This window comes from Gallus gallus, chromosome Z (assembly GCF_016699485.2).
Source record: "Gallus gallus isolate bGalGal1 chromosome Z, bGalGal1.mat.broiler.GRCg7b, whole genome shotgun sequence".
NCBI lineage: Eukaryota > Metazoa > Chordata > Aves > Galliformes > Phasianidae > Gallus > Gallus gallus.
Window position 1 is genome coordinate 15,273,616 of NC_052572.1, and position 27,533 is coordinate 15,301,148.

The 27,533-nt window shown below is 38.8% G+C and overlaps 1 protein-coding gene across 2 annotated transcripts; it reads right to left on the reverse strand.

The window, feature by feature from the left end:
• Positions 1-311: 311 nt before the first annotated feature.
• On the reverse strand, positions 312-24,930 carry EMB (embigin). Of its 2 annotated transcripts, none has more exons than NM_204557.2 (11): positions 24,567-24,930; positions 19,753-19,836; positions 17,595-17,693; positions 16,216-16,305; positions 13,260-13,434; positions 12,582-12,670; positions 8,949-9,076; positions 7,362-7,644; positions 6,518-6,551; positions 4,597-4,670; positions 312-3,338 (listed from the first exon to the last, which is right to left on the reverse strand). In NM_204557.2, the coding sequence occupies exons 2-10, from the start codon at positions 19,778-19,780 to the stop codon at positions 4,613-4,615; spliced, it is 984 nt and encodes a 327-aa protein (NP_989888.1). In that variant the 5' UTR covers positions 19,781-19,836; positions 24,567-24,930; the 3' UTR covers positions 312-3,338; positions 4,597-4,612. The 2 variants fall into 2 exon arrangements, with proteins under 2 accessions (NP_989888.1, XP_046761145.1); XM_046905189.1 differs by lacking the exon at positions 24,567-24,930 and adding an exon at positions 24,180-24,499.
• Between the last annotated feature and the right edge of the window lie 2,603 nt (positions 24,931-27,533).

Consider the following 27,533-nt stretch of genomic DNA (forward strand, 5'->3'; position numbering starts at 1 on the left):
AACAGAAGAGGTTCCTAATTTACAAATTTAGATGTCTAAATTAGAAAGTATTCTAAATTAGAAAGTATTAATCTGGGTCAGATGCAGTATATGCATTCAGAAAGGAATCACCTGGACATCACTTTCCCGTTGCAATTTTTAGCTAGAAATTTTTTGAGAGCTTAGAAAAGGCAGTTTGGTGCTCAAGCAGATGAGGTTAGAAGAACTCTCAAGCGTTCCTTGTGAAAGGTTAATGTGCATGGACAAAGAAAAGAGGAAATGAAGTCTAATTTCACTTTACCCATGTGATGGGAATAAATACACTCTCAATATTATGCATTCTTTGTTAAGTTTATTTGAATTATTTCTAAGTATAATAATGCTACTTCACACAACTCATAACTACTCTCTATTACAAATACAGTAAACATACAGAAGATATTCAATTTTCTGTGTACATGTTTCTACTCAAGCAAAAAAATAAAAGAGCCAAAGAAGCATCGTATAAAATCAGAATGTAAAATAAGGCAAGTGTGATAAAAGCATTAGGCTCAGTACTTTCACTAGAAAAATAGATTTTGCTGTTAAGCTTCAGAGAAAACTCTTTAACATACTGCAAAAGAGAAAGATTAACTTAACCGTGGTTAAGAAAAACTGCTTCCTTCAAGGCACTGTTGTAGAACTTTTAATGTCAGCGTGAAAATAATTCAGCAAGTCAGATGATGTAAATATTACTCTAATAATGAAAAGGAGTACAATCTTTAAATGAAGGCATTAATGGATAAACAAATCAGACAGAACATCTTCATGGAAAAAAAACATTTTGGCTAAGATGGAACAAACATTACAAGTTTGAAACCTGTTAAGATGCAACAACAAAAACAGGCTCTATCAGACATGAACAATAAATTTAGGCAATTTAAAGACAGCTTTAGTAAGATGTTGTAAATCTTGGAACACTGTCTGTATTATCTTTTTATTCCCTAACAGTTCAATGTATTTTATATATGCATGCTTTGGCATAAGAAAGTTAAACTGCAAAACCATTTGAAACTACTGGAAAGAAGTTGCCAAGGATGTAACTTGAAGTTCTCCTAATTTTTAATTGTTCATCAGTTAGTACTCTTATACTTCAGTTTGGGGCTGCTTTGGCTCTTATTTGGCATCTTGGGCAGATGTAGGAGGAACAGACCTATTTACAAACTGAAATAGAAGTACCAATTCCCTTGGAGGCACAGCAAGTATAACACACTGGAGGCAGGTATCGGCAGCCAGTTTGACCAAAATTACTGCAGTCCTGAGAGGAGAAATTCATAATACATCTAAAATACATGCTTACTTCAGGGTTCTCTGAGTCCTGCCTGCTTTCACTGCAGCCCTTTATTACTAACAACAACAAAGAAAAAAAAAAATTACTGTTCATGCAACTCACTTACAGGTGGCCAAAACCTCATACCACAAATTTGAGCTCAAGTAGAAATGCTCAACAAAGGCAGAAGTAAGTTGTACACAAAAAGCAATAGACCTAGTGATATGTTTCAAACAACCAATATAAAGTAGTATTTTAACCTGCAAAAATATACTTGCTATAGCAAAAAAAAAAAAAATGCTGTCATAAGAAAGTCATATAAAAAACCTACAAATGTATTGGGTTTTTTTGTTTTGTTTTTAATAATGCATATGAACTCTAAGGCAGAATACAATAAACACAGTATCTCAGCAAGGGAAATCTTTATCAGTGTTCAGCCCCTCCATTCTACCATTTCATGGTTATATTCCTCCCATGTTTTTTTATTTGGGCTGTAATTTGGAATTGTCAAACCTGCTAAGTGTACGCAATAAACAAACAAGCCAAAAAAAGCAGAGATCAGATTGTATTTTGTCCACATAACAGAACAGCCAGTGATAGGCTTTTTGATATTTTCACTTATAGGAACGGTGAAACAGTTTTAATTCCTTCCCTCTTACTTGTTTCCTTTTTACTTTTTCATTTAGCTGCTTCTGTTTTCAAAGAGAAACGACCACTTGAGGAAACACAATTCATTCTTTTTTCCCCTCATTCACTTTGTCTTTTCCTTTCTATTCTTTATAGAGAAAAAAACTTTAGAAGTCTACTTCCCCTGCTCAAAAAACAAATGTTTTTCTAATTTTTCCTTTGGACTAGCAAGCAAAGGCCACTAGTGCCATTAGCCAGTTTTCCATTTTCAGTTGCTGAATACAATTAACTGTTACATCTAAAATTACAACTCTTCTTTAACAGTACTGTCAGTTGAGCAGCGCCATAACTGTGTGCAACAGAATGAGTGGTACTCATTGTGCTTTACCTATTACTCTGGAAACTAGTAACTCAAGGCCTTCACTGAACTGTGATGAGAGTTCGTCAAGGTACAATGCCATATGCAAGAGGAAGTGGGAACACTAATTACACAATGTATGTTAAGAACCATATAGGTAGATTACTGAAAATATCTCCATATTAATTGTAGTCACAGAACTGATTCTGCAGCTCTTGAATATCCAGCAATAATTTGTATGAGTAATTATTTCAATTATGTTTGATATGATACTGCATCCTTTTCCTTCTTTCACCTATTGTGAAATAATACCAAAGTATCTATTCTGCACAGCATTCAGCTTGTTGTCTATTTAGAATGTTCAGCCTATTTGGAAATACAATATGGTATTACAGCCATACGGGAGGACATCTCATGGAAATTAATCTCTGAAGTACCCAGAACATATTTTACTTCCTTCTAATTAAATGAAGCTAAGCAAAAAGTTAGAATTAAGATATTTTACTCTTCAGTACAAGTGCAAAACCACTGATGTTCTACTTAAGTCATGATAAATATTTCCCTTTGAACATTTCTTTGGTAAAAAATGGCTCTATGTCACATTTGCTTTATCTGCCAGTAAAAGGCATTTTCTTTGGTGGAAATACATTTTTGATCTCACAAGTCCAGTTTTAACAAGTATTCAAAATTCCATTTTTGATAATGGTCCCTTTCTGTATTAACTATTCGTTCAGTAAACGCAAGTTCAATTTTGTCCTAAGTTACTAGGAACTAAACTAAGAACTAAACACAGTAACTACAATACAATATGAAATCTAACGAGAAAAAACAGCCTTTTAGCAGTAAAATAACAAACATCAGTCTTACAGACAGCGATAGTCAAAATGCATATATCAGGATATATTATTTGTAAAAAAAATGAGCCATTACACAGCTGTTTTAAAAAGCATCTTATTCCTTACAACTGTAGAGGAGCTTATATGGAAGCATAGTTGATGTTCAAAATGCATAACTGCACACTTCTTTATCTTTGTGATGATTTCCACTTCTGTAGTCTTGGCTTCCCTAATTAAAGAAGAAAAAAACACATCTTTATTAAATCACTTTTATTATTTTGCTGCCTAATACTTTTCCACATTTGTCTGAAATTAAGCTTTGTTCCAGCAGTTTATATTTTACAAAATATATGAATGGTCCAGTTTGAGTAACTTGAGTACATACTGAAACTCAATTTGGGAACATGAATCTTTACTGATTCAATGAGAGTCATGTGCCAAAATGACTTCATGAAAATAGGTGCTTAGATCTAGAACAGTTTACATCTTTGGGAGCCTAAGCACAGCAATCAACAAGCATGGTAACATGCAAGAAACAGAGGAGATCTCATGCTCTTGGAAAGTATTTGTTCTAGATTGTTTTCCAATTAATTCTTCAAGTCATAGAAGCTTTACTGCACACTGTTCTCTTTCTGGTCTTTAAAACAAAGGGTACTGAAATGTTTCCTTCTTCTCACATGTCACTGATCTGAAGGAAGAACAATAGTACCAGCAGTGATAAATGCAAAGTGATTCACACCTCTCATCTTAATGATGGATCACAGTGCCAGATGCAGAGGGAATGATTAGGTGAAGGAGCTATAGTGTGTAGGACTGATCCTCACTAAAGACCATCCTCTGACAAGCATTTCCAGCTGGCCTAAGTAGAGGCTTGTAATGAGACTGCAAAGAGGAGGGAATCCAAAGTTCATTACAGAGCCTTCACAGGGATATGTAACATCTGCTTTCTTCTGCCACAAGTTCCTTCAGTCATCATCTATGAAACCCTGTCTTTCCTAGACTCCTATAATTTCTTGTTTCACACCTCTGGTACTTCCAATGTCCCCCATTTTGGATTCTGTTCATGCTACTGCACTTGCACCCTTCCTCAATTAGCCTCACTCAGTATCTAAAATTACAGCCCAAACAAACAGGATTCAGATTCATCAACCACCCTTCTGCATCTCAGCACCTACCCTGATATTCACAGAGATGTTTCACAATGAGGAACTGAAGAATTAAGGAGGTTAATCTAGTTCCTATTTTAAAGCCTGCTCAGGTGAACAGAACCACAATGGTAACAGCATTCAATTAGACATCTTCAGACTCACTATCTTGCTTGAATCAAGTCATTAATGGCACTGTATTACCTTCATATTACCATGTTTTCACCAGATTAAAAAAACAGAATAAGATGACATTAGATGTATTTTTTTTTTAATTTGTTATGATACTAGGCTACTCAAGAAGTAGAAAGCTTTAGTATCTACATTTCATCCTTTACTTACCTTTCTAGGAACCAAACTAAACTCTTCTGTGCCTTGCACTACTGCTTTCCACACCATTGCTTTCTTCTGATTTACTACAAGAGAGAATAAATTCCCAAACTCAATTCTGAAATGCAGGATGAGCACTATCATGCCTCCAGAATGCATCTAAGATGTACCTGGGTTTCTTACTTTGACATGTAAGGTTGTACAAAAAAGTAATATCAAATATCACTGAAGTAACTGAAGTGGAAGTAGGATCAACTCAATCCTTCTCAGAAAGAACCTACAAAGTTCTGTGCAGAAGTAATAACAGTGATATTCCCAGAAGTGATTGCTATGCTATCATTTCATTCAGTTGTTATAATGCGTATATAAAGTGAATGCCTGAATAAACAATATATGAATGATATGCAGGTAAACATCCTCAAAACATGGACTTAAACACTCCTATCACTGCTTCTTTTGGAAGTACCTACAAATAACTCTATTGTGTTCATCACAATCAAAACCTAACTTAGAACTTTTTTTTTTTTTTAAGCAAAGGAATTATCTGAATACTACACTCCTACCTAATACATTGCTGAATGTGTCATTTTAATTATAACTTCATCAACCAAATTCAGCTATATATTACACATCACTTGACATAACAGACTAGAACTGTTCCCTTAGAGCCATTTGCTCTGGTACATAAATTTATCTTCTGAACAGTGGAAACAGCCAGTGTTAGAAAAATTTCTAACTGGTTTGGAAATACCTACGCCAAGAAACAGTTTAATAGATTCTCCTTACTTATGTTTATCTAACAACACGGAAAATTAAAGACCATGCATGTGATCAAAATTACAACATCAGAAACATCCCCCATTTCATCATCCATGAACACTTAACACTATAGTACACTGTACTATGTTACAATCCTATTATAAATATACTGAAACTGTATTACAAGAATCACGGCTGTGCAAAGGCATTTATTCAATTTCAATCCAAGACATATCCCCGAACACTCAGCAGTAAAATAGCATACTTTATTTCCAAGACAAATCCTCACTTCATGGTATAATTGAATTACAGCTTTAAAGCTGTTTTGATAAGGGGAAAAGCACTAAGATGTATTTTCAACTAGCATGAAAAAAAACAAACAGGAGGGTGAACACAGCACACAGAAACAAAGAAGGTCACTGCAGCAAGAAACTCAAGACAGGAAAGGCAGGAAGTACTCAGAAAGACAAGGAAATCAAAATGGGAATATATATGTAAAGGGAAAAGGAACTGCTAAGCTGTATCTTAAACAAAATGGGAAAATTAAAAGGCCAAGTAATTGGGCTTCAGGAGATGGAGGCAAGGAGTCAGTTTATGTCAACAAGTATTTAAAAATGCATCTTCCTAAGGAAGGGTGAACCAGCATGGCTGTATCAACCCTCCAACAGCAGGATGGCAGCAGAAGTGCCTGCAGCTGCCCTTCTAACTCCAGTGCTCAGGAAGCCCAAACCCTTAGCACAGCAAGGGGCTGCTCCTGAAGTGAGAAATACCAACACAGCTGACAGCAGCAGCTCCCAGCCTCCAGCCTTAGAGTGCACCTTGGACAACTAGGGCTTTGACCACACACAAATTAGAGACATTTTTATTAATGTTGACAGAACAAAAATGCAAATGAAAAATTTCCAAAGCCTCCTCTGGAAAGTTTCCACCTGAGTGTTTCTCCTGACAGAATGAGGACAGACGTTGTCTTAACAAAAGACAAGTGAAAATAAGTTCCAAACACCAAAATTAAGTGCCAGTCAGAAAACGGCATTCAGCACTCTAGGATTACATAGTCTTGGAGAAGGAGTAAACTGTACTTTCAGATTAATTAACTCTTATCAACTAGGATACAAAGATATATAATATGCGTACAAAGTAGCATTTAAGTTTAGTATATAAATTCTTTACTTACAGTTGCTCAATTTGGTCAAATTCTCTTTCAACTTCTGCATAACAAAAAAGTTTATATAAGGTCTTATTTACACACGTTAGAAAAGTTATTCATATTTTTAATTATATAATTAATTCTATGCATTAGCAAAAACAAATGCTATTTTATTTTTCTTTAGTCTGTAATTATTATGTTACTCTATCCAATGGATTATCTACAAATTTGTCAAGAAATGTACATTATCAAATTTTACTGATATGATTTTAATGCATATCATGTTATATATTACATACATACAAGCATATAGATAAAATACAGTATACAAATGCACGACATTCGTACATATAAAACACATATCTATGCAAGATGAAGCAAGATGTGATAGCTAACTTGGCTCATCTATGTGCATTTGGTTCACCAATCAGGAATATCAAATTGATTTAGTTCCTACATTTTCCCCCTTCCACTCTGTTTCTTGATGGAAGTTTCTCCCATCAGAACTACTAACAGTTACTTTCATTCCTAAGGACTCCTCAAACAGTTACAGCCTCCAGATTTACCCGTCTTTTAATTGGGGAAAAAAAAAACAAACCAAACAACAACCAAAAAACAAACAAACAACAAAACCACAAAAAAACCCAAAACTATACCGAACCTTTTATGGGAAGCTATTTCATATGGAAAACACTTCAGAACTGAATTCAAGACTTGTAGACAAGGTTTTGAAGTCTAAAGTACTTTTTTTTCCTGTAACACTGCATACCTTATCAGAATGTTATAGATCTTGTATATGAGTTAGTACAGGTCATGTCAAACATTCAGCTGTAATTTTAATGGAAATCTAGAAAAAGGTTAAAAAGCTTACCTGCACGTTTCTCTCTCCTTTTTGAATACAACTCAAAAGCGAAAATAAGAGTTATTAAAATAATAACTTCAGCCACTATTGCTAGAAATGGCTTAAGTGGGACCATGAGTGACAGAATATTAAGCTTCAGCTTCCCTTTACTCTTGCCTAGTTCAAAAGCAGCTTCACACCAGTATGCACCACCGTCTTCTTTGGTGACATTCAGTATTTTCAGATGGGTTACATTGGCATCTACTCTGTCTATTACGTACTTATCCAACATCAGGGAGTCATTGATGGCGATCTGAAAATAAAAAATTCATTAGGTTTTAAGTGAAATAAGAAATTGTTTCATCAAGTTATTCACATTATCAACACTTATAAAATATCTCCACATAGAGATGTAAAATAGTAAGAGAAGGCATTTAGTCATCCTTCAAGTGAAGAATTTTCCATCCCCGGCTACAATCAGTTTCCTTTGCATTCAATGCATGAAAATATGTACTATTACGGTGCAAGTCACTTGACCTACTTTAGCCAGTTGAAAATGAAAGCTATCTTTGCCTCTACTGACTCTCCATTAACAATCCTTTGGAGTCAGGATCCAATGCCCAGGTATCACAGAGGAAACTGATCTATTTGCTTTCTCACTGCTCACAGTGCATCCACCAAAAAAAAAAAAAAAAAAACAAGGGGTAGAACAAAGTGGCTATATTTCTACAGTTAATGGGGACCCTGAAAGGTTGGAAACTGCTGATCTTGATTTTCAAAAAAAAAAAAAAAAGGAGCTGAATTGAGAAGATATTTTGTCTCCTTCAGAACACAGACACAGTAGACTCCACTACAGGATGACTTCAGAGGTCATATACATACTGACCTTTCTTCAAGAGATCATACTGGCTAGGAAACACAAAAATACTTGTAAAGAGGAGAAGCAGGAATACAGGAGAAACAGAAAAAAAAAGGGAAATGCTTTTGTTTTCCCTCAGGTCTCCAAAACCTTACATGTGTAAAAATAAATTAATAAATAAGCATCCTGCTATAAGCTTCTTTGCTATCATATAGTGAGATTTGAGTTGCTACTAACATATGTTTTGTTGGGTTTTTTTTTTTGTAATGTACTTCAAGACTTAACAAATTTAACTGACTCCTTTATTTGGACTACAGGAATAAAGCAGAGACTTTCTGAATAATGTTTATGTTCTGGCATGGAAAAATAACACTACACCTCTGTAATAATGAATATTTCTAAATATTGCACAGGAGTGATTTTTTGTTGTTGTTGTTTTGTTTTGGTTTTTTTTGTTTGTTTGTTTTTTAATCCCCTCTGTGGATGTTCTGCTCTGGGAGTGTTCAAGACCAGATTGGATGGGGCCCTGGGAAACCTGGTCTAGTACCAGATCTGGAGGTTGGTGGCCCTGCCTGTGGCATGGGGGATAGAAACTTAATGATCTTTGAGGTCCCTTCCAACCCAAGGCATTCTGTGATTCTATGATTAACTCTGATGCAAATGCACTTTGTGAAGTCTGAAGTGAGATGTCATTATACTTCAGAGCATGTCTGTACATTTTTGCCACACTGTTTTGCCTGACCAGACTGGAACCTTACCTGTTCACTTCCATTGGTCATATACCAGGTCCAAGCAATGGGAGTATAACTGTGACTTTTACAAATCAGTATAGCTGAGTCACCTTCATAACTGATGACAGGTTTTTCTCTTCCTTCAATCTGCGGTACTAAGAACAAGTAGAGAGAAGTACATCACATGAAAGCTACACATTTATACTACAAAACAATATTATATAACTATTGTATATACCTCTAGATAAGTATTTCTAGTAGCCTATTCATTTTCCTTTGTCTAACATACAGAGTTATATAATTTGTGACATGATCTAATGAAGAGTCATTTCAGGCTGATATTCTCTGTATACAATTTCCTGTAGAAAACTATGGGCATCCTGTTCTTAGTTGCTGTATAATCTCTGAAGTTGCCAACTGATACTGAAAACTTGAGTTATATTCTGTACTGATTTCTACCCTTGTTGATCTCCTCTATCCCTCCTTGACAGCTGTGAGCTACACGCTTCATTTCTAATACACCAGAAAACAAGTTTTTCTGCAGTTTCATTCAATTTGCAAAAGCCCGGTCAGACTCTATTCCAGATCTAATGCTACCGAAGAATGCTATCAAGCAAGTCCTGCATACAAGTACTTTTGTTTACTTATTTTGTTATTAGGACGTAATACAAACTTCATAGTTATAAGTAAGTTCTTGCTGAAGAAACAGATTTTGGACGTGTGCCAGTAAGAAAGACTTCTGGTCCAAACTTGTTCAGAACACAGCCACAAGAAACAAAACATCAGATTGCAACTATAGGACTATCTGACCCAGCTATTACAACTGCAACTATCCTGCAGCCTTCCAACAAACAGAGAAAATATATCACAATAGGCTATTTCCCCCATCCACTCATTTGCCTCATTCTACGGATGCTTACCAGTATGCCTTCCTCAGATCTATTTGTTTTAAGGTTTATTTCTTAGATTTTATTGTTCTCTTCAAAGTACAGATGCAGTACATCTTTTAAATAGTTTTAGTCACAAAAGAATGAACAGGCCAAGAATTTGCTTTCAGCAATTATAATATTCTACATCCCTACCAAATTCTTCCTATTCCTTCTTTTTCCCCAACTGAACAAATATTAGTTGTCTCAAAGTTTACTTCTTGCAACTGATCAAATTTATAAATTTCAACTCCACATTAAACTTCTCACATATTCTTAACAACACTACTACTCCCAAGCTCAGAGTTCAACACACAATTCAGCAATCCAACCTCATTACCAATGAAGCATCCTCATTCCATTTGTAATTTTGTTTTCAGCATGAAATACTGTATACTTCAAAAGAGCAGTGTCAGAATACTTATACCTTTGCCACTAAGAGGTAAAATTTCACTAATGTGCTACCACTTCCTCTCTAATTTATAGAAGAGAAAAAAAAAAACAAGTAAAAAAAAAGTCAAACAACATAAGAAATACAAAAAAGACTGCACCCAGCACAACAGACTTCTATGGTAGTCAGAAAGACTTCAGACGTGCTGATCTGTGTCAAAGCACAACTCTAGACATACTAGCAAAATGTGATGCACAACAGTTTGAAGAACAGAGTTGTTTCACGGTGTACACATCTGGACAGCTGCTTAAGCAAGGAGAAACCCTGAACAAAGTACAAGCATAAACTAAACATACCCTATGCTAATATAGACATTATTACAGCACCTCATGTTAGTTTAAAATAGTCATGAAGAATCATCATCATGTTTAATAACTTCGGTTTCCCATAAAGCTACCCAAAATGTTACTGTTTGTTTGCAGACTTCCATGAGAATTTAAATCTCAAGTCTACAGAGTTATGCCAAGCCAGGAGCACAGTGGAGAGCTACCAAAGTCAAAGCAGCAATGGCTTTAGCCATTGCATCTAGATCAACATATTCCTCATCTCATGCAGTTTAAGAATAATTCCCACTACATTACTGACTGAAAGATTAAAAGATTTCTCTTTCCCATTTCCTTCACTCTTGTATTTATCTTAGTAAGTGCTGAGCCAGTAAGTTTTTATGGCATCAGAAGTGGCAGCATTGTTAAGTAATTTTCCCCATCTTATAATAAATCAACCAGTCCTGCGTGCTGTGCTCTGGAAAAGTTACTCTTCTGTTGATTCATTCATTTGTTAACAAAAAAGTTATTTCATACTTTAAAAAGAGTAAGACTTCCTTATCCTTTTCTAAAATCTAAACAGACTTGGGTTGCCATTCAACAAGAAAACAGTGTAAGCACCTTCAGAGATGAAAAGGTCTAAGTAAACTACAATTTCGTCCTCCCATGGTGCTGCAAGCTAAGTTTACCCTAGCCGAAGGTTTCAAAGCAGATATCAATACCATTATTCAAGACTTGCGCTTGCAGAAATTTCCTGAAGTTGTATGACCAGATGCCCCTCTGAATAAAGCCAGTTTGAAAACAACAAACATGGATAGTTCAGTTGAGGTTAGAAGAGAAGAGTTAGGGTTTTTACAGCTCTGTGTTCGTATAGAATCCTTCCCACTATGTATCAGACTGGAGAGCTTTCACTAATCACATGCTTGCCACTAAAGTCAAGAAAGCCAACAAAGTAACTGGACACACCAATGAGTCATGACAAGAAGGTATTCTCTTTACTACAGTGCTGGGTGCATGAGGGATTACTCCCACCAAACATGCACTCCGAGAGAAGCAGTGACTACATATTTAAAGGTATAATGTATACATATTCATTTCATTCCGAGGACATGGGCAGAAATCCCAAGAAATAATTAACATCCCTGGTGGTCACTGGATGAAGGATAATAGTCATTCTTCCTGTAAATTTCAAACCTTATAAAGGGGGTAGCCCAAACTGGCTCCCACTGATGTTATGTTGAGCTGAGGCATCTCTTTTGCCATCTTATCTTCAACAACAGGACATCTATTCTACTTTCTTCTCTTGACAAGTTTGGCAGACTCAACATTTTGTTCTTGAGCTTACATTTATGCAAGCCTCCTGTTCTTCAGCTTCAGCAAACTTTGGAAAGTTTGAAGACAGAAGTGGAGGAAGTCCCACTTCAGCACCTTATATTTGTTTGATTTCCATGTTTTTCAATTTAACTAGATTTCACCTACTACTGCAAAGGGTAAAATCAGAGGAGAAAAAAACGTGCAAGTGCTCAACTCCTCACCCACAGTGCTTAATGAAGCACTGTTTACATAAGGACTATTCTTATACTATATATAATGAACAACACAAAAGTAACACAAAAGTCACAGGCCCAACTTTCAAGTCATTGGCTCTGCTTTACCAAAAAAAAAAAAAAATCTCAGACACCATCCAGAGTTTTTTCCACCTACCCGCTCCCCCTTAAAAAAGTGATGAAAAGTGATGAACATTCACTTTTTCTGGATGGATGTGGAAGGAAGACAGTCACTCCACAAGGGGAGAGGATTAGAAAAGTAGGAAAGTAGGCTTATGTGGTTTTGGTTGTTGCAAGTTTTGTTATGAGGGCTTTTAGTTTTGCTTCAAAACTTTCTCCCTCCATGCTACAGAAATTGCCTTTGATAGTGATTCTCACTTAGCTTGACAATATTAGCAGTCACTTATTGACTTAAGTTGCAATTACCATACTATCCAGGAGCTATTAACAAAGGATTTCATTGGTCAACTTGCCTTGCAAATGAAACACCACACTGAATACTTTTTCACCTTTCACCGTACAAGTGTAACTTCCCAGTTTCCTGTTTTCTGAGATGGTCAATCTTCAAAAGGAAAAATAAAAAATAAAAAAAATCACCACTTTGTTTGCATTTACTAGTGACTGCTAATTAACATTATAAAGAAACCAGCAGAGAACATATATTATTGAAACAGTCAGATTCAGATTTAGTGCAATGCAGAACCATTACAACATTTTAAGAAAACAGTAAAGCACATCAATATCTAGGAATGTAAACACCATTCTTACTCTTGTTGCTCACGAGCACTTATACAAAACCAAGTAACTAAGTGGAATGATCCACAGATTACTGAATTAGACGTGGCTTCACCATGTGAAATGTCCTATGTAGCATATGCTGTATGACTTAAATGACTCACACTCTTAAAAGCCTGTCCATCAATGGGTTAGTAATAGCTCCAATACAATGCAGTTAAGAATTTGACAGCAAAGGGGATGCTGAACTCCGTCTGTTTTACAGGTACTTTACATGGGTTGCATTTGTGTATATGGAATAGCAGAAAAGTGATAATCATATTATTCAACCACTAACATTGTTAACCTGGGGCTGTGTATATTTATGTGACAGAACATTAAAAACTGCAAGCAAAACAGTAAAGAGAGCTACTTACTGGATGGCCCAGCTATTTTTACTTTTACTGATGTGTTTGATTGTTTCATTACCCCTCTTCCAAGTCACCTGAATAATTTTCATGGAAGAATATTTATCAGCCAGTCTGCATGACAGCTCAATTTTAACTGCACTGCCCAAAGTGACGTTTTTCTGCATGGAAATATCAGATTCACCTAAAAGAAGTCGAAAAATAGTATTTATAAGAAAAAAATACCTTATTTCTTCATTCTGCGAAAATAAGAGACTAAACCATATGCTGAATTGCAAGAGGATACAGTGTGTTTTTGTTATACTTTCCAGCATAAAAACTACAGTATCAGGTATTGAGCTTTTGACAAAATTTAATTATTACTGAGTTGCTATATATCATGATTACAAAAGTATAGTCACTCAATTCTACAGGTAGCCCTCCTAGAGGGATCATACACAGAAACATTCATTTTACCGACATCAAGATGCGCCTATGCTTCTACATAGCTTAACCTGGAACAGAAATATATTCAGTGCTTAGCTCTCACAGAAGGTGGGATGGCAAGTGGGGAAACAATGTCTGCTCAGTCTAAATCTCCCTTTCATCTCCATAGCAGGTAATTTAAAAATCAGAATTTAGTAACATTGGAATAAATAAATGCTGATCAGATTAAAATGCTTTTGTAAGTACAAAGTTGTATTACTGATTTACAAAAAGAGTTAGATTTGTAAATACTTATAAATACTTACAAATCAGCCAGTTACAAGTTTTTATGATACCGTGAAATCATGGGTAATGCCCTGCTAATAACATCCACAACCTTATCATTGCTGGATCTGGCTTTTCATGCTTTAGCTACTCCGCCTAAAACTGAATCATTTTCAAATCAATTTATGGTTCCGTTCTTCCGTTCTACGACTGTGTGTTCCTCTCCTTGCCCCACCTTCCTCCTTTGGGCCTGGTCATTACACAGGGCCTTACTCAGGCACATAGTGAGTACAATACTTATTATAGTCAAGGTCTCGCTAGGCTGCAAATGAGCACAGGACTGGTTATGGTCAAGGCCTTGGTAAGACAGGTAATTGCCCATAGATCTGTCTCAAACTGAAGGCTGAAAGAACTGGTAACATACATCTAGCTCAACAGATGGGGGCCACCTGAGCAGGTTCCAAAAATAAAATAAAATAAAAAATTATGTCTAAGTCAATCATCTTGCTCCATGAACAGCGAGTAGCCCAAGAGCCCCCTTGAGCTCTCTTGCACAACAGGATCTTTCCTGGAGAAGGAATGCTTCTCAAGGTTATGCCTGCTGCAAAGATCCCTAACATCTTTATGCCAAGGGATGCCTTGCCAATACAGATCCTCAGTAACTGACTGACTGTTTAAGCTTTGTTAACTTCTCCAAGATTGTATCTTAGATCGACTGCACACATATGATCCCTTAGACATAAGCCGTTGACCAAGTCTGGGACTAGAAGTGGGTTCAGCCACATCTAGACTCCTCTGAGGAGAAGTTTAGAAAGCAAAGGAGTCCACTCTAAACCTTGTGACTCAATGAGAAAGTCTTCTGGTCAAGTGTGTTTAATCCTGCCCTCTATGCAGTAAACAAAGGGTACCTTGCCATCTTTAATCTTGTTTAGTTGCTGTCTCCGTCACAACACTGCATGCCATCAATAATTAATTCTCCCATTCTCTTTCATTTAGAATCTCATCTCAATCCTAGGCTTACCCTGCAGTAGCCCGAAGTCAAAAAACTGTGCGTACTTGGGTTTCACAGCTTTAATCTTTTCTGAGAGGAAAATAAATTTTAAGGTGTACCTTACTAACTTACTGTGATAACTTACCTAAAAAGAAGCAAAGCCCACTTGAAGCAGAACTGGATGATCCCATGGAGTACTTAAACTCCACTGGGTCTGGCAAGGGCATGTAAATGCCTAAAGAACACAGTGCCCAGAATTCCAAATCCCAGCTGCAATAGTACAGATTTGTTGGCCTGGTGTTAGACTGAGAGGTGTAACATCTCCATCTTACACAGCAGAGCCATAATGAGCTCATTTATTAGATCCATTTATTAGACTTGATAAACGAACTAAGCATAACTCAGCTGTTTACGATCCAAGTAATTTGAAAATGGAGTTAGTTTTATAGTAGTGAGAGTTTTGGGTTAGAATAATCACAGTGGTTAAAATTTGAATGCAATTTTGAGATTAACTATCTAAAAAGAAATCCACACTTACAATGAATGGAACGTGTAAACCTTTTACTGTTGAAGACTGGCCATTGGGAAGGCTGATATGTAGGGGATCTCTGCACTGAAAGTACTTGTACCAGGGCAAGAAACAGAGACTACCTCATTAAGTATCTCAATTTAAATTAGAAGAAAACAATGCTGGAGAAACAGCATAAGTGCTATGCAACTGTGTTCTTAAGATATCATATTAGTATTTTGCAAAGGAGTTCTAATTGATCTCTTCAAATTCTAGTAAGTTAAATTCCAATTAAAACATTTTTTCTATTTGTACTAGAAACTGGTTTTAACTTCGACTCTCTGTCAACTGAGAAACTCATGACTACCTCAAGAAAGTGGCTTGCCTTGTCTCCTTGCTCTAAAAGCTGCAATGCTGAGAAACTGGCTAGCACTAAGAAGCACCACACCTTACACTGTCTCTCCAAAAGGATTGACCAAAGCAAAGAAACTGTTACTTGAATTGACTTGTGGGAAGAGCGGGGAGCTATGAATTGTTTTACGAGGCTTTTTGTTAACATACTGGAAGCCTTGTTCTCCACTGCAAAATAGTAGAAAATAACAGTAAAAGCAACAAATTAATTCATCTTTTCTTTAAGTGAAATCACCACTTACTCTGAACAACTTACTTTATCAATAAGTTGCCATCCTAAATGCTTCCAAAACTCATAGAAAATACTGCAAGAAATTAAGAGATTTTCAATGTAACGTAACTGGGAGAGAAAGTAACATACTCACCAGCAAGGATCACCTCATACTCCACATAGAGAGATTTAGACTTGTTCAAACTGATTTCCCCTTTAAAACCTGATGTGGTAAGATCTGAACCTAACAAGGTTGTGGAGATAGTGATATGTTATAACGCTATAAATGTAATCATGAAGCAATACAGTACTACAATTGTTTCTTACAGTAATCCTCTAGGGAAAAAATAAAAAAAAAAAACAAAATGCAGTAAAACAGAACAAAAACCTTGCCAGAGCTGACTCCGATAGAGATTACATTTTTTGTAACCACAATCTTGAAGTAGCACTGTTATATGGCCATCATTACAGTAATTATGCCAGATTAGAATATGGTTTCTAACCATAATACAGTGCTGTAATTTTAAATTTCAGAATACTCAGGAAAAGCCGTAACTGTCTACTTCACAGCCTGTTTCAGAGTCTTTTATATGCATACTTCTCCTAAAGCTTAGGAATACTGAACCTGTATGTGAGTACAACAACATTGAACTGGGCTTGGAAAAGCAATAAACTTCAGAAAAAGATGATGACAGAAAGAACATCGTTATTTCTCAAACAGATACTTCAGATGCTACTCCACTAGAACCCAAAGACACTAATGTCCTGGGCTCCAGTGGAACATGGTTCAAGTTCCACACTGCTTCACCAAACTCCTGATATACTTCAAGGAATTTCCTTCCCCACAGAAAAAGCTATCAATACGTACTACAATCTGTCTGACAACAACATAATCACTTCTTTCTGGGAGAGAAAGTGACATTTAAAAGGGATGAGATGCAAAAAAAGAAAAAAAAAATTCCTGTTTAGTAGTACTGTGGACAGAATACTGTGCAGACACAATCTTCTTAAATTTCTGCATAGCTTCACACAGTTATCAGGTTATCAGGTAGGCAGTTGTGGGAAGAGCCTCTGTTTATGCTTACCACTCTACATTTCAAGAGCTGAGACATTAAGAAAATTAATAAAGTTGTAGCTTTAACAACAGAAGCAGACTAGCTAAGGAGACATCACCCTTCCACATCCACACAAATATATGTTTTATTGTTATCTGCATACAATTTCTTAGCAAACTCACATGCACAGTGAAAATGTACACAAAATTATACTAAAAAAAAAAAGGCCAATTCAATACAATTTCAGCATTCTCCCCCTCCCCCCCAGTTTCCAGTTCCTTTCTATACAGCTTTAAATCAAATTTAAACACTGTTGATCTGTTGATTTCATCAAACTGTTTGTCTTGGTAATTGCCACTAATATAAATTCTCCATAACTACTTGTTAAGTTAAAAAAAAAAAAGCAATAACCAAAAGTACACACACAACAGAACTTAACTAACACTTTATGTATAAGAAGACATTTGATTGCTTTTACCAGGTGTAGATACATCCTGTCCAAGCGTCAAGTGATCTGAAATGCTGGAAATGCTGTCCCAGGTTGTTTGGCTGACGGTCTGTGTAGTTGTTATGGGCTCTAAAAGGTTTAAAAACAAAGCTGTTACAAATGAGGTTAATTTTTTTTCCAGTACTTTGAAACTGAAGACAGATTTCCTTCCTCCACTGCAAACATGTTGTAAGTCATGTGTTTTACATACTTGCAAAGCAGTTCTATAATCAGTTATTTTATAATTCATCTTAAATTATAGAATCAATAACTACAGACTTAATCTGCCTGATCATATAAAACTGTAGGAAAAAATTATTCCAGTTTCTGAAGAAGGAAAGAGACTGTATTATTTTGCCTACGGGTGGATCCCCTACAGATGGAGAAGGTCCCAAACTGTTTTCGTTTGGAGCCAGGAAAACTGCTACAGCTTCAGCCTTCTCTAAGCACTGGGTGGCAGAGTTGACCGCTATGCAGCAGAAATCTCACCTCTGAAAGCTTAAGCATTTTCAAATTATTTCTCCTTCTCTTTTACTGCATTGAAAAAAGAAAAATTGAAATATGATCTTTTTTCTTAGAAAAGTAAATTAAAAAAGAATGCCCCTCAGCTACACTTATTGCCAGAACCTGGTTCAGATAGAAGTAGTCCTGGCTACTGGTTTCCATCTCATGGTATCTCAGAGCAAGCGCTAGTAGAGGTACCACATGCCTCCCCACTGCTTGTCCATTCTGCAAAGTGAGTTTCTGTTTTGTCATTTTTTGGGTCAACATGTCAGCTCACAACATGAGGAATGACATGCCACAGGAAATCAGCCTTATGCTTGGCTTGTGCCACCTGCTCTTTCATACCTATCCTCAAGCTTCAACCAGTTTAGAAAAAAAAATTAACTGGTATATTAAGGTGGATGAGGTGGAAGAACTTCAGGCTAGTTCATTTAGTAGCTGTTGATAACTAGAGTGTTACTGCCAATCCTGACTATTATTTGAGAATTAACTTTTTTTTTAAAGCAACAAAATTATGAAACTGTCTCCTAGCACTAGACAGTGTCCTGTTCCTCTACATAAGTGTGTAAGCAAGCCTCAATCTCTGCCTCATTTGCAGACAAACAAGTCCAAATGCTTGTGCCTGACATAAAATATGAAGACTAAAGGTCTGGGGAACATTCTTCTGTTTGTGCATGGTAACGCCTTGACAGCATGCCAAGGTTGTTATGGATCACCTGAGTTTTTGTCAACCCACTATACACACACCACCTGATTACCAAAATCCTTCAAGGTGACAGATTCAGAAGGCATCAGTTTGTATGATGGTTGTTCTGTATTTCCAAAACAAACAAACCAACCAACCACCCAAAACCACTAAACAACCTACATATGGAAAGCTACTGAATCCAGTAGCTATTGCACTTACTGTAGTTCTCTCACACTGAGTAAAAGCTCTGAAGTTGAACATCAGATAACTACCATTATCATCTTCAAAGACAGAATAGTGGTTAGAATAACCTGTCCTAACTTGCCACAAGTTCACAAACAAACACAACCTAACCCAAATTTTATTTGTGTTAACCAGCCTCAGCTTTGGTGCTGAACTCCTACTGCTCGGATGTGTATGAAGAAAGGAGAGGTGGGAATGAGCAATTATCTGTTTCTTCTCCAGTCTGCAACATACCCTCCACTTCCCATCACAATTAGGGACCTAAATACAGCGGATGAAGAGTGGGGACAACAGAATGTTGCTACATATACTTAACTAAAAAAAAAAATTCATAGAGGAAAGTAAAATGAAACAAGGATTACAAATATCACTAATACAAGAACAAAAAGCAGAGTATTCAAATGAAAATTAACAGTTGTTTCCTAGAACAGAACCTTCTATGATGCTTCTAGTTTGGGACTTGTTCATTCCCTAGGGAGGGTGCCTGATTCCATTTCATACATCTTGTAGTTGGATAGCTTTTTCCACCATCCTTGAGATGCTTAGGACACAAACTTTTACACTCACTTGAAAAGGCCTACATAATACATTTGCTTCTTTTTCTTCAGAATAAAGTTCATCGACTTATTACAGAAATGTAAATGCTACATGGTAACTTAAGATCACTCAGGAAAGAGTATTATAGTTCTAGGTGTACTGAAATAAAATAATTACCAGCAGATGACTTCTGTCCAGTGTTCATCTGAGTCAAAGCATTCTCTTGAGTAGGACTGGCATCCCGCGTCGTTACTAACAGACCTAAAAAGGGTTTAAAGAACCTTTATTCGCTCAGATCTGGATCTAGTTAATGAAAAGAAAACAGATAGAGCCTCCTGCCCTCAGCCTACCATCATTTTTTCTTGACTTTTGAGAAAAAACAGCCCTCAAAGTGAAAATTTGTTTTTCACTAGTTGCATTTAGCTTATTTTAGGCAAGAGAATACAGAGGCAGTATCTTTTACGTGACCTCTCTAAAAACCCAAATGAGAATTGTGTTTGTATGTTTTCCTGTAGATAGTCAGACCACACTTCCGAATATTTCAGCAGAATAGTAAGTTGTATGCCCTGTACTCAAATCCCATCTTATCTGCAAGCTTGGACCATTCCAGCTGGTAATACTGATTATAGCTGATTATTTTAAAACAGACTGGCAGATCCAGTAACACAGTAACAAATCTGTACCTCCACTTTGTTTTGTGACAGATTTCCATCTACTATAATCTTCATGAGCAAAACAAAAGCCATCTGTATCACCCAACACAGCCTTCACCAAGTACTGCTAATCAATACTTCTGGTTCCCTTAACACATTTTTTTTTTTTTTTTTTTTTTTTTTTTTTTTTTTAAGAGCCAGCCAAAACTCCCAAGATTTTGCTTTGACCTCCTGGCAGAGGAGGAAGAACAGCGGGGGCAGAAGGAGATAAACTGTTCAGCTGGAGCACTCTGTTGTATCACTTCTGATGAGAACTCAAGGTCCCCAGATGATTTACTAAAACAGATGCTTGCCATTTCCTTTCTGTTCTCACATTTGGGTGGCACAGCTTAAAATAAACACTATCTTAACATGTTTTGGTATTCCAGGACATAGTCTACAGCCATAGCAGCAGGATGCGCTCCTCTTTGTTCTCTGAGCAACATCACTGTAGTGCCTTTTAATTGATTTGGCCAGTAGTCACAAAGCTGTGTTTGCAGCCAAAGAAAGGCACGTACGCTGTGTCTTGCAGCTATAAGCAAATAAAGGACAGCGTGATAAGTATTACTAGACCTTCAAAACAGAAGCAAGCACAGATCGAAAAGTGGAAATCTAAATCACAGTTTGAGTGTGTTCAGACCTGCTGAGAACCACGTGCCTTCAGCGTACTGCTAATTCATAGAACTGAACGCCACCACTAACACTCTCATGCAGTTTCACTACTGCAAGCACAGACTACCTGCAGACTCTCTTGCGGGCACCTCAGCACATGGTTACTGCAGACTGCATCAGAAACAAGCAAGCCATGCCTGGCTTGCACCATCTGTTCTCAATCTGTCACCATACTTCAAACAGTATAGTGAGTTAAAGAGTATAAATAAAAAAATAAATCTGCCACCAGAGCATCAGTGATTCTTCATAACTGGTTAATTAGTGCACCAGTCCTACTGCTCTTTACCTAACACAAGGAAATTAAGAAATAGAGGAATCTGCTCAATCTGAGTACATGCTGGCTTATGACCTAGCTGGTAAGAAGACCGAATCTTATCTCCTTCTTAACCCAGGTGGTGAGAGCAGGGAAGGCTATTATGCTCCTGATACTAAGGCTAAAATTGAAGAAAGGTCCAGAAATTTTATATCTGTACATCATCTTGAGGCATTCTGAAGGTGTCACGGATAACCTGATCTTGTGTCAGCTTAGTAGATGTACTACTTGCACAATAATTAAAATCCCCAAAGATAATAAATTTTGAAGGCACCAGGCTGTACAGCAGCTCTTACCTCTCTGCAAGGAAGCCAGATAACCCGCAACATGTTTTGCATACTAATAGGCTTCTCATCATGGTTTTCCTCTTTGATTCACAAACCAGAGCAGGGGACTAGCATTATTTCTAATTGACACTGCTTTTACATTCTGGTTCTTACCAAAAGTCTTACTTTGGTTCTCACATACAGAACTATATGCCATAGAGGTAACGTAGCACCTCTTGTCCTGTCACAGGCATATTGCTATACAGCTTATGCTATCAAGATGACCCACTGCTGTACAGTGAGTGTGATAAAGGTGGGCAGTGATGTAAGTAAATACAGGGGAATAACTTCTCAAACTATTGACTAAGGGCCGAAATTCCTTAGCCTATAATTGAATTGCATTAGCAATGATGAGGATTGATGCGTTCTGCTTGCCCTGATCTTTACTGAGAATGGAGGAGATGAGAGTATGAGGTCACTGATTTATTTTTTCTGCCTTCCCTCTACTTCCTACTGTAGCCAATATTTGGGAAATAAAGTGGAGTTATACTATGACTGTAATCACTGGAGCAATTTCTGGCATTTTCATCTATTTGATTCACTTTGAATCCTGCAAAAACTCTGGCCCACTGAAAGGTCTTCAGAAAAACATAGCGAAAAGTTGCTGAGTTGGGAAAGACTGAGATGAAATTCGGTTTAATTTAGCATAATTAGTTTAATATTTTTTGTCAATTAATTTTGCTCTGCAGAAGTACACAAGCATTCAGCAGCTCCCTAGACTGGCAGCCAGAACATCCTAGTGGTGCCTGGAAGGCAAAAGCTGCAGTGTGAGCTTTCACAAGACACCAGAGGATCCTAACAAAGGGCTTCCAAATGCCTCAACAGAAGCCCTTCTTTACGGCAAACCAGAGAAATCCAGCAAGGAAGCCCAAGAAAACAGGTTTATCCTCTGTTCATGAAGCTGCTTACCATCCTTAGGGTCAGAAGATAGACAAGATGTGGTGGGTTTGCTTTTTCTGAAGCAATCTGGCAGCACATTAATTGGTGCAATTAAACCAGGCAACTGAAACAGCATGAAGCAGTAAGCCTTTAAGAACTTTATGTCCTGACAATGAATAGTTAGAAATAACTCTAACCCCAATGCAGAACAGAAGTGATGGTTTAAATTTTTCAAAGCAAATCAACAGTTAATAAGACTAAAAGACAGAAGGAACAGAATGGTAAGAACTCAAGTTACTTAACCCAAAGTAACATAAAGGAGGCCTGTTGGCACCAGCCTGACCAGCGGCAGAGGGATACCTAACTGACTTTCTTCAGCTCAGCCCTGTGCACACAGCACTCCCTGCAGCTGCTTCTACTGCAAACTTCTGTTCAGAAAGTAGCCTGCTGAACCTGCACATCTCCTGAGTACACTGTTTCTGAGCTTCACCAGAAGGCAGTGCCACTGCACCTGCCTCCAAGGTCTCAAGAACTTCCCTTGGGAGCACTTGTGTGCCTTTGCAGATCACTCATCAACAGAAGAGTAATAATACGCTATTTCCCTACACTTAAGACACCATGGAAATTGCAGTATGAAGCCTCTCTTCTTACTGAACCTTTTTTGTACCAGTATGAAAGCACTTAGTAGAAGTCTGAAAAGCAATTGCCTTGCTTTATACATATAGATAGTACTAAAGCTGCTGATTCATTTCTGGTTATCTTCCCAAAAACCAGGCATCACATCCACCATTTTATAAGGGCAGCAGATTTAAATAAATTGCTTCCCAGGCAGGGATTTTACTGTATTTTATTTTTGGAAGCACAGGATCTCATTTCACTAATTATGTCTCATAAATTCAGAATTGCTTCAATCACCATTAGGTAAAAGCTATGGTAGTAAGTCAATAAAAAAATAAGCATCATCTGCCCCTAACACAGCTCACAGGTTCCTACAGCCATCAGAGCATTCACAGCCATAAAACTTTTTCTGTCACAGGGATACTGTCAAAAAGGTTTCCTGATGTATGCATGTGTACATAAATGCACACTCTGCACAAGCTTTAAGAACTACAAGATGCTTTTTCTGCCCTTTCACATCTTCCTATGAAAATGTCACAAACTTTAAGGAGGCTGTCAGAGAATCATAGAATGGCCTGGGTTGAAAAGGACCAAAATGACCATTGAGTTTCAACCCCCTGCTACGTGCAGGGTCACCAACCACCAGACCAGGCTGCCCTGAGCCACATCCAGCCTGGCCTTGAATGCCTCCAGGGATGGGGCATCCACAACCTGCTTGGGCAACGCGTAATCACACGCAGACCGCCATGCAGCAGGTCGGGGAGCCATCAGCAGAGTATACAGCAGGCGGAGCTGCCCACCTGGCCACCATGTGCTCCCACAGCAACCGCCAGCTCTTCGGCTCTAACATCCCACCGTGCTGTACCACCCTGCCGCGACTCCAGGAACAGCGATCAATAACAAAACCATTAACAGAAGCATATTTCTTCAGACGCTGCCCGCTCCTGAGCTACCAAAAATGCATCCCAGAAAGGTTTAAAAAAAAATAAAATAAAATACTGTTTCAGACGTGGTATTTAAAAACGCAGTAGAAAAATCCTGCAAGAAACATCCTTCCAACCCTCCTGGTTATATTTTAATAAATTAGCTGTAATTAAAACCCACGGGGATTTGCTTTTCTCCAGGCCCTCAGTGACACATTACTCGGTACAAACGCGGCAGCAACGCAGCTCCCGGCCCCACACGCGCTCTGACAAAGTCGTTCCACTCGTGGGGCACACAGCGGCCAACAGCGGCCGGGCGGGGATGCGGAGCCACAGCCAGGGCCGACCGGCAAGCCCGGCACATCCCGGGCTGTGATACCAGCGATGCCGGGGGCGCGGCAGCAGGGCGCGGCGGCCAGCCTCGACGCCCGGAGGGGATGAGGGAAAGCGCAGCCCCACCACCAAGCCGGCGCCTCTCCCGGGCCGCAGCAGGGCTCCCCCACGGTGCCTAGGTGTGGACGCTTCGGGGTCCCCGGGCCCGCGCTCCAGCCCCGGAGGGAGCACTCACCTGCGAGGCTGCCGCCCGGGAGGCAGAGGCAGAACAGCAGCAGCCGCACCAGCCGCCCCGGGTGCCCGCGGCAGAAGCCGGCCAGCACGCCGCCCCACCGCCGGACTCCCGCTGCCGAACACGCTCCGCGCCGCGCCCCGGGGCCGCCCCGCCGCGCCCGGCGGCTTGCAGACAGCCAGCAGACAGCCGGCCCGGGCCCCGCAGAGGGCCGCGGCGGCTGGGAAGGGCGGACGGCTGCCGTGGTTGCGAGAGGGGACGACGTAAAATAAAAAGAAAACAACAACAACAACCAAAAAAAACACCTCAGCCTGAGAGCTGGACAAACGTCAGGCGATAGCTGCGAGCCACACCGGGCGGGAAAGACGAGCAAGCAGCGGGGCCGCGCCGGCTTTATGGGCGGGAGGGCGTACGTGGGAGCGGTAGGCAGCGGGGGGGAGCCCCTCCCGCCTCGGTCGGGCCGCGCTGAGGGCGGTTATCTTCGCAGTCTGGAGGTGCCGTTGCTGCGGGGCCGCCCCCGCCGGAGGGAACCTCGGCGGCACCGCTGGGACGGCTCCTGAGGGAAGGAGCGCGGCCTGCGCTGCCCTTTGCCTGCTGACCTCCTGCAGGGCCCTGCTTTGAGGGTCAGTGGCTTGCAGGCAGCTGGGTTATTCTGTATGAGAGGAAGGGCTGCGCAGGGCTCCCTCCTGAACGTCCCGAGCCGGGCTACAGTGCTGGAGGAGTGTTGTTTCTAACAAGTGTTTTCAGGGCTTGGCTGCTGCAATCTGGAGTCTTTAATTTCTTAGGTACTTTAATACCTGTACAGTACTGCGCATATGTAAATGCAGGCACTTATGCATAGACATGCATATATGGTTGTTACTAAAAAAAAACCAACAACATCAAAACAAACAAAAAACAGTTGGATTTTGCAGTGTAGAACCTGACCAGGTGGCATTCTTTGAAAGAGAATCTTCAGGGTGGGGGATGTGCTGCGTTCTTACTATCAAGACACAGTTCTTACAGCTGGTGGAGACCTTGAGTTTTGCTGAAGATTTGTGTCAGTAATGCAGAAAAGGTTGCTGCAATGATGCTGGTACATCAGCAAAGCTCTCCCATGCTGCTGAAGCTGTAGGAGTTTATGCAGAGCACATGCAAGTCAGATGTCCCACGTGCTGATTTTCCAGCATTACACATCTGAATTTGTACATGTCTGCTGCTATCCATGTCCCCTAACACCATTACAGTCCTTCATGTTAAAACTTTCCATCAGAAAACCCCTTAAGAAATAGGTCTAATGGCAAAGGACCGGGAACAGAATGTTTCTCCTTAAACCCATTTTTTATGTTGGGGAAGACTTGGGATTCCTGCTGGCTGTACGGGGCCCCATGCAGGTTGGAGCTTTTTCTGACACTGAGAGCATGAATGTCCTCCATACACTTGAGGCATTGGGATGGAATCTTCAGTGTTCTGTCTCTAATGTTTTGCTCGTGTACAGAGATTAAGGAGTTGTGTATGTGTGTGCATATATATATATATATATATATGTATATATATATTGCACAGTGATACCTGTATAATTAAGCCACTGTTTCTGAAACATGGCTACAACCCACAGGTCTCTCAAGCCATTTGACAGACAATAATACCAGAATGATCTGAGGCTGAACCCAGAGATTTGTAAGTCTGCTACAACAGCATGGAACGATGGGATTCAGAGAGAATACAGTTCAGATAAGACTGGTCAGGAGTGGCAAAGTTATTCAGCTTGTAATGGGAAAAAAATGTGTCTGGAACTTGAAAGCTCTTTAATTTGGACCACTTTGGTCTGAAGAAACTTGCTTCTCTGGCAAAAAAAAAAAAAAAAAGAAGAAGCTATGCTTACTGTCTTAAGATATGAAGGAGTTCCAAATGGCTCTTCCTGAAATGACTGGTAGTACAGGCAGGTGTACAGCATCCTTGCTGTAGGAGAGAGAAGGAAACCTGATGTTTACCTGATTCAGCCATTAGGTGTGCAGCACCTTTTGGTGAGACAGATTTTATCCACCTGAAAATGCTGTGGCCAGGTTAATGTTGGGCAAGTCCATGTAGAAGCCTATGGCTAAGCTGCCAGCTGGCAGAAATGGAGTTGCTGGGACAGTCTGACCTGGGATCTAGCTGTAGTCTTTTCAGATCTTGCCCAGTGGAAACTAGAAGTTCTGGTAGATCATTTGAGTGATTGTACGGTATGTCCTGTTATGACTTTCCCACTAAGTTATCTTGGACAGAACACCAAAGTAATCTGAGCATGCTGAATATCTTTGCAGGATTCCTTTTCAACTCCTCTTCATGGCTTGTTTGCCAACAGTACATCCCACTCTTATCTTACCTGCTATATGGGAAGAAAAAAACAATTATTAGACTACTCCTGAGTGAGCTGTTGTTTTCTGACTCTCACATTAGGAGATAAAGAAGCCACAAAGCAACGGAAAGGAGAGAAAGCAAAAACAGGAAGCAGAATTTAGAGGAACTGATGAAGCAAAAAATGTAACAGCACTGTAGGAGTTTCACTGCTCTAAAGTTTGTTTTTCCATAATATGCTGATACTTGATAATTCCTCAAATACTGATGGCTGGATTGCTAGATCAGTGAAGGCATTGGAATAAGAGTCTTTAGATGTGATAAGGACAGTGATAGCAAATTGTGAAAAAACAAAATATTGAGGGCATTAAAAAAGATGAGCTCTTATTATCTGTCTCTCTTTTGAAACGTTGTCAGGTGAGTAATTAGGCATTTCAGGAAAAATATCTCTATTCAGACTTTTAAGAACTAAGACTAATCTGCTCCATCCATAGACATGCAGAGTATTTTCTTCTTTCTCTAGCTCTTTCTTTCTCTCGCTTCTAGAAAGAAATGTTGACTTTTTCTCTACATGGTAATATGAGCTGCATTGGAACAAGGATTCATATGTTGAACTACACTCTGGACCACAGTTAAACTTTTGTAGTGATA

Bases quoted from the DNA above. Each gene is read 5' to 3' on its own strand.
- EMB (NM_204557.2), bottom strand. From the start codon at position 19,780: ATGAACACTGGACAGAAGTCATCTGCTG. The intron at 17,694-19,752 runs GTAATTATTTTA...TAAACCTTTTAG, and splicing joins TGGACAGAAGTCATCTGCTG to AGCCCATAACAACTACACAG. The intron at 4,671-6,517 runs GTAAGTAAAGAA...TCTCTCTTGTAG, and splicing joins TTTGACCAAATTGAGCAACT to TAAATCAGAAGAAAGCAATG.